The following is a 6573-nucleotide window of genomic DNA, read 5'->3' as shown; positions in this document are numbered from 1 at the left end:
AGAGTCTGTGTCTGGTGAGGGCTTCCGGGTTCATAGACGGCGCCTTCTCGCTGTGTCCTCACGTGGTGGAAGGGGTGAGGCGGCTCTCTGGGGTCCCTTTCATAAACCCACTGATCCCATTCAGGAGGGCTCCACCCCATTACCTCATCTCCCAAAGGCTTCCCATCCTAGGCCTGTCACCTTGGGAGTTAGGAGTTGAGCATGAATTTGGGGGGACGCAGGCTTTCAGTCCATAGCAGCACTGACACTCTGCACTTGGAGTTATTCCCTTGAGTGTTCTCTGTGCTTAGCGTCCATCTCTCCTCCACCAACTCCTGCCGCCGAGTCCTCACCCGGCCGACAGAGACCCCCAGGAAACGTTGACTGAGTCATAAAGGAACTGGCTGCAGGAGGCCCGCTCTCTGGCTGCAGTTTGCCAGCCCCTGGTTTGTGCCGTGGAGGTGATGGGGTTTCCAGCCAAGGGTCAGCTTGTGGGCCTCAGTCAGTGGGAGTTTCTTCCCCTGGCTGAGGCTCTGGTGTCCGTCACTGTGGGAAGTGTCCCCACTGCCGTGTTGTCTCGACTGCATCATTTCTTGTTCCCACTTCTGGACGAACAGGGCAGTAAGGACACAGAGGAGCACGGGCTTGGGCTCATGTGGGGCCACCTCGGTCTGTTGTATTTCCATGCTGATTCCTTTATCCCCCTCTCTCATCTCTCGCCTTTCCCCACTGCTGGTGTCACTGGGCCGATCTCTTTCAGCTTAAGATACCCCCGAGAGTGGTGGCCCTAAGGATGTTTCCTTTGTGAGTTGGCTTTGAGCCCGTTGGGGAAGGCTTCTCCTCCCTGGGCCCTGACGGTGCTCAGTCTGTGTCTCTGTCTGTCTGGAGGGTCTTTGCCCGAGCGCTGTTCTGGACCCAGGCCCAGCAGTGACTGACTGTCTCAGTCTCCCTGTGCCACGCCAGCTCCTTTATGAACGGGGGCAATATCTTCATGTCACATGGACAGTGTGTGTGTCGGGGATCCCAAGACCACCTCCAGGCTCAGTCATTTGCTGGGAGGACGTCCATCATTTGCAGAAACAGAGCCTGTGGTGCAAGCTCTGTTCTTCATGGTATGGGGGTGGCTGGGTGGCTGTGCAGCTGTCCCCAGCACTGCGGCCATCTCTTCCTCAGGTTCCACCTAATTGGGGTCAGGCTGAGATGCTGGGGTGTGTTATGGGTGAGCCTCAGATGCCAGGCTGGGCTGGACTTAGTGCTGGCATGGCCTCCACAGGGGATGTGGTGGGCAAGGTGGCTGGGGCAGACTTGGGCTGGGGAGGTGGGGGGGAGCACCGTGTCCCTGTGCGTGAAGTCCCTCCTCCCACACTGTGGCGCTACCTGTTCCTCCACAGACTTACTGTCCCCAGCAGGTGCCCACCTCCCCTCACTTGCTGTCTGTGCCCCCTAAGGGTGGGCTCTCCTCTTGCTCTTGGAGGGGAGGTGTCAGGGGTTTGCTCTGAGGGCCAAGAGCCAGGGGGCCCTGGCCAGCCCTGCTCCTCTCCAGTGGAGGGACTCCCGCAGCCATACTTTCCTCACCAGTACAGTGGGGATGATCACGGGGCTGGCACGTCAGTCTGTGAGGTTTCAGGGGAGAGCACTTGGCACAACACCCTGCAGGCAGGAGGCGTTAGCAGGAGGCCCAGATGGAGTGATGCTGGTTCCCAGGCTAGCCCACAGAGGTGCGCTCAAGCCTGGGCCCCCTCACGCAGCCCCGTTTCCTTCAGGGTGTCTGCTGTGACCTTGGAGGAGGTGGGGGAGGCTTGGGCTCAGGCCCCACTAGACAGCCAGAGTCCACTAGGGCTGCAGAGACCTTGTCCAGCGGACAGGAAGCTGGCCCATCAGCGAGGGCTGTGCTCCAGGACTTTCTCCTGTGGTCTGCCTTATTTATTTTACTTTATTTTATTTTTGCTTTTTCTGGCAGCTGGCTGGTATAGGGATCTGAACCCTTGACCTTGGTGTTATTGACACCACTCTCTAACCAACTGAGCTAACCGGCCAGCCCACACAGTCTTCTTTCTGTCCAGCCTTCTGCAGGCCAGGCTGGTGAGACTTCTGCAGAAACTACCTGCAGGTGGCCGCTCTGTATTAGTGCTGGGCTATGTTGTTCTGGGAGGTGGTCCTATGGCCCCCAAGACTGGCGTGTCCATTTCCTGTCACTGTGCAGCAAACTACTGTAAATCTAGCAGTCTAAAGTGACATCTGTCAGCTCTCAGTCCTGTAGGTTGGGTGCCTGGAAATAGCAGGGCTGGTCCTCTGTTCAGAGTCTCACCAGGCTGGATCCAGATGTCAGCCAGGGCTGCATTCCCACCTGGAGGCTCGACTCGGGAGAGACTGGTTCGCTGTCAGCTCTCAGTCCTGTAGGTTGGGTGCCTGGAAATAGCAGGGCTGGTCCTCTGTTCAGTCTCTCACCAGGCTGGATCCAGATGTCAGCCAGGGCTGCATTCCCACCTGGAGGCTCGACTCGGGAGAGACTGGTTCGCAACACATGCAGGTTGTTGGCAGAGTCAGTTCCTTGACCTGAAGCCTTGCTGGCCATCAGCAGGGGGTTGCTCTAGTTCCTGGCCATGTGGCGCCTCCATCTTGAAACCAGTCACGGCACGTCAGATGCTTGTGCTTCCAATCTCTGACTTCTGGAGATGTTGCTGGGGGTTGATGTGTGTGTGGGGTGAGGGAGGGGCATGATGAGAACGTTCTAGAGCTTGATAGCAGTGATGGTTGCACAGCTCCAAACATACTAAAAGCCAGAGAATTAATTGTATCCTGTAAGATGATGTATATTATGGTATATGAGTTATATATCAATTTTACAAAACCAGTGGCACTTTAAACTGTGCAAACCAGGAGTCAGTAGGACGTGAGTCAGCGTGACCAGGGATGCAGGTCACTGGGCTGGATCTCCTGGATGAGCCTGCAGATTCGGCTGGTTCAGCCTCGTGCAGCACACGCTTCGTGGACTCCCCGGCTCACCCACGCCTCTGCGGCTGACCGATGATGCTGTGCTCCAATCTGTCTCCCACAGTCAGAGCCTCGCGAGGATGGAGCCCACCGCAGAGCAGCAAGGGCCCAAGGAGGCCAGGAGCCCGCAGCGAGCGCCGGCACCGTGGCAAGCCCTCCCAGTCCTGTCTGAGCAGCAGTCCGGGGCCGTGGAGCTGGTGCCAGCCTATGCCGCGCCGGTGCTCGACGCGCGCCAGACCTCGCGCCTGCTCAGGGAGGTGTCAGCCGTCCACCCACTGCCCGCCCAGCCACACCTCAAGCGGGTGCGGCCCCGCTGTGACACCAGCGGCCCGCGTACGCTGGAGATGCTGCTATGCCTGGCAGGCCCGGCTGCGGGCACACGCTCATTGGCCGAGCTCCTCCCGCGGCCGGCTGTGGATCCCCGTGGCCTGGGTCAGCCCTTCCTGGTGCTCGTGCCCGCCCGGCCGCCCCTGACCAGGGGCCAGTTTGAGGAGGCTCGGGCCCACTGGCCCACATCCTTCCATGAGGACAAGCAGGTGACCAGTGCCCTGGCCGGGCAGCTTTTCTCAGCACAGGAGCGGGCTGTGATGCAGAGCCACATGGAACAGGCCGTGCAGGCGGCGCAGCAGGCAGCGGCTCGGGGCCTGCGGGCTGTGGGGGCCGTGGTGGTGGAGCCAGCCTCAGGCCATGTGCTAGCCACGGGCCACGACTGCCGTGGTGCAGCCAGCCCCCTGCTGCATGCCGTCATGGTGTGTGTGGACCTCGTGGCCCAGGGCCAGGGCCGGGGTGCCCATGACCTCAGGCCCCACCCCACCTGCTCCTTTGCCGTGGCCCCCCAGGCCATCTGGGCGGGCACTGTGCACAAGCTGGACGAGGATGAGGACGGCCTCCCCTACGTGTGCACTGGCTACGACCTCTACGTCACCCGCGAGCCCTGCGCCATGTGTGCCATGGCCCTGGTGCATTCCCGCATCCAGCGCGTCTTCTATGGGGCACCCTCTCCTGATGGTGCCCTGGGCACCCGCTTCCGCCTCCATGCCCGGCCTGACCTCAACCACCGTTTCCAGGTATTCCGAGGCATCCTCGAAGACCAGTGCCGTTGGCTGGACCCTGACACGTAGGCTAGCCCCTCCTCCTCTGGAACTTTCTCTGCTTCCACGTCTTCCTGGGGCTGTGATCCTGCCTCAGTTTTAAGGACACTCACCACCTGCCTGTGTGTGCTGGTGCCTTCCAGCCCAGGCCACCAGCAAGCGAAGAGCGCCTGGGCTCATTTCCATTTGGAGTGAGCTGTTCCCTGGACTTGACCTCAATGGGGGTCCAGCCCCCAAGCTGTGGTCTCGTGGTTCTCTGTCATTGTGTCCCCTTTGTTTCGGGTGTCAGGGAGCAGCTCTGATATATGAAAATAAACAACCCAAAGCCAAGTTGGTGTCTGTTGACAGAGGTGCAGGGTGTCAGGGGTCCTTGGGGCCTGCACGGGGGCAGGCGGTCTGCGTGGTGGGGCCTGGGGAGGGGACCTGCTGAGGCAGGTGTGGTCAGAGGCTCAGGTTTGTTTCTGTGGCAGAGGAGGGCACCCAGGTGATCCCTCCCTGCCTGCTCTGGAGTGTAGACCCGGGCGCAGCCACCAGCCTTGGGCAGCTGGACTGAAGGCTCCTGCTGCCTGTTTACCCAAAGAGGCCAGCATGAGTCTGTCATGGGACAGTTAGGCCTGGAACCATCTGTTTATGTGGGACTTGGAGCAGGGGCTCTTGGTCCATCCAGCAAATGTCTATCCAGCCTGCACAGGTGCTGCTGGGGTCCCAGGACCTGCTTGCCCTGAGGAGCCTCATTGCTAGGGGGATGTCCCAGCCCCTCAGGACAGGAAAGGGGTGCTGCCTAGGGAGCCCGTGCAGCGGACAGGACCCTGGGGCCAGTGCTGGCTGGAGCAGAGGTGGCGGGGGGCAGGAGCCACAGGCATGCTCAGTCCTTGCAGTGGGGGGCAGCAGACCCGCCACTGCTTCTGACACATCTCCTTCCACATGAGAGGAGGGAGTGGCTGAGGGACAGGGCAGGGCAGTAGGGTGTCCCATCCAGACACCCTGAGGGAAGCCTGCCTGGCTGGTGGCACCTCATCCAGCAGGGGTTGGACCTGGGGCACTGATGTCACTGGAACCTTTTCCCCTAGTGGTGGGTGAGAAGCAGGTCCCCAGCTTCCACCCGGAGTCCATCTCCTCACACCCATTCCCAGTCTAGAAGCTGGGGGCAGTTCAGACCCCACTGGGCCGTGATGACTAGCTCCATGCATGGCTCCATTGGCCTGGCCCACTACCTGAGGATGACACGTCTGCCCGCTGGCCTCATAGCCCAGGCCAAATGCTGCTCGTTGTGTGAGTAGGAGCAGCCTGGGGTGGGGCCGCTCCACGACCCAAGCTCATGGGGTTCTGTCTCAGAAGAGCCACAGGTGCCACTTAGGCTGTGGTGGGTCCTTGGCCCTGCGAGGCATACAGGGGTAAAAACTGCGGCACAGGGAGGTGGTGTGCCTTGCCCAAGGTCACACAGCAGTGAGCTTGAACCCAGTTCTTGGTGGTTCACTGGGAAGTCAGGCCTTACAGCAGGCAGGAGATGCTCAGGTCCACCATGGGCTCAAGGCAGGAGTCGGGGTGGGGGCCGGGAGCTCAGGCACATCCTGGTTCCAGGGCTGTGTGTGGGAGGAGCTGTAGCATGATGGTGCCACTGGGTTCTGAGGGGAGGTGGCGCCTGTCAGTTCCATATCTGGGCCTGTTGCGCCAGCTAAGCCTGAAGCCTTTCTGGCCAGAGCCCTGATACCAGGCACTTTCAGGGGGTTGGGGGGTTTGACCAGTAAGGGGACCGCAACCCTTGGCTTGGTGTCATCTGCACCATGCTCAACCAGTGAGCGCACTGGCCATCCCTATATAGGATCCGAACCTGCGGCCTCGGCGCTATCAGCACTGCACTCTCCCGAGTGAGCCATGGGGCCAACCCTTTCAGGGGCGTTTCAGCAGGCAGCCTGGCAGAGAGCACCCTACCCAGAGTGGCCCTAGGTCCCCCGTTGGCTGAGGGAGTCCTAACTGTCCTGTCTTCCCTGCAGGTGGCACAGGCTTCAGCCCCACGCCGGGTCGGCTGCAGCAGAAATGCCAGGTGAGTCACCCTGGGAGGCGGCTTCTCCATGCTTCCAGGGAAGGATCCCTGGGCAGAGGAGGACACCAATAGCACCCTCATGAGCCCTGGGCCCTGGCCCATTGTCACACTGTAGCATCCCAGGCCTGCCGTCCCTGACCCTGCCCCACCAGGCTTCCTGCCTTTGGGCACCTTGGGCACCATGGCTTGGCACAATTGCATTCACACCTGCAAAGCTGCTGCGTCGGGAATGGCAGGATCACCGCCTTCCCAGGCCTCCTCCCCCTGGCGTGGGAGCCCCTCGAGGATGGAGTCCCCGTCTGTCTGTTCATTGTCTGCCTGCGGGTGCCCATGATGTGACTCCCTGCTGAGGGTGAATCGTGTCCCCCATAAAGATGTGTTCACGTTCTGACCCCTGGAACCTGTGAATGGGACCTTACTTAGAAATGGAGTCTTTATGGGCCGGCCCGGTGGCGCACTGGATAG

At 60.7% G+C, this 6573-nt stretch overlaps 2 protein-coding genes across 2 annotated transcripts in view; both read left to right on the top strand.

Annotated features, from left to right (window-relative positions):
• The window catches only part of SCAMP4 (secretory carrier membrane protein 4), a 22811-nt gene that overhangs the window by 3472 nt on the left and 12766 nt on the right, over positions 1 to 6573 (top strand). Inside the window, exon 2 of the mRNA XM_008581185.1 lies at positions 6059 to 6108. Coding sequence (XP_008579407.1) covers positions 6102 to 6108 — 7 coding nt within the window. The 5' untranslated portion in view covers positions 6059 to 6101. The remainder of the gene's footprint in view (positions 1 to 6058; positions 6109 to 6573) is intronic.
• ADAT3 (adenosine deaminase, tRNA-specific 3) lies at positions 3054 to 4394 on the top strand. The gene has a single exon (XM_008581183.1). The coding sequence runs from the start codon at positions 3054 to 3056 to the stop codon at positions 4092 to 4094; it is 1041 nt and encodes a 346-aa protein (XP_008579405.1). The 3' UTR covers positions 4095 to 4394.

This window comes from Galeopterus variegatus, unplaced genomic scaffold (genome assembly GCF_000696425.1).
Source record: "Galeopterus variegatus unplaced genomic scaffold, G_variegatus-3.0.2 Scaffold2290, whole genome shotgun sequence".
Taxonomy (NCBI): domain Eukaryota; kingdom Metazoa; phylum Chordata; class Mammalia; order Dermoptera; family Cynocephalidae; genus Galeopterus; species Galeopterus variegatus.
This window is presented reverse-complemented; position numbering and strand designations above follow the sequence as displayed.

Excerpts from the sequence above, each read along its gene's own strand:
- ADAT3 (XM_008581183.1), top strand. The coding sequence starts at position 3,054 with ATGGAGCCCACCGCAGAGCAGCAAGGGCCCAAGGAGGCCAGGAGCCCG.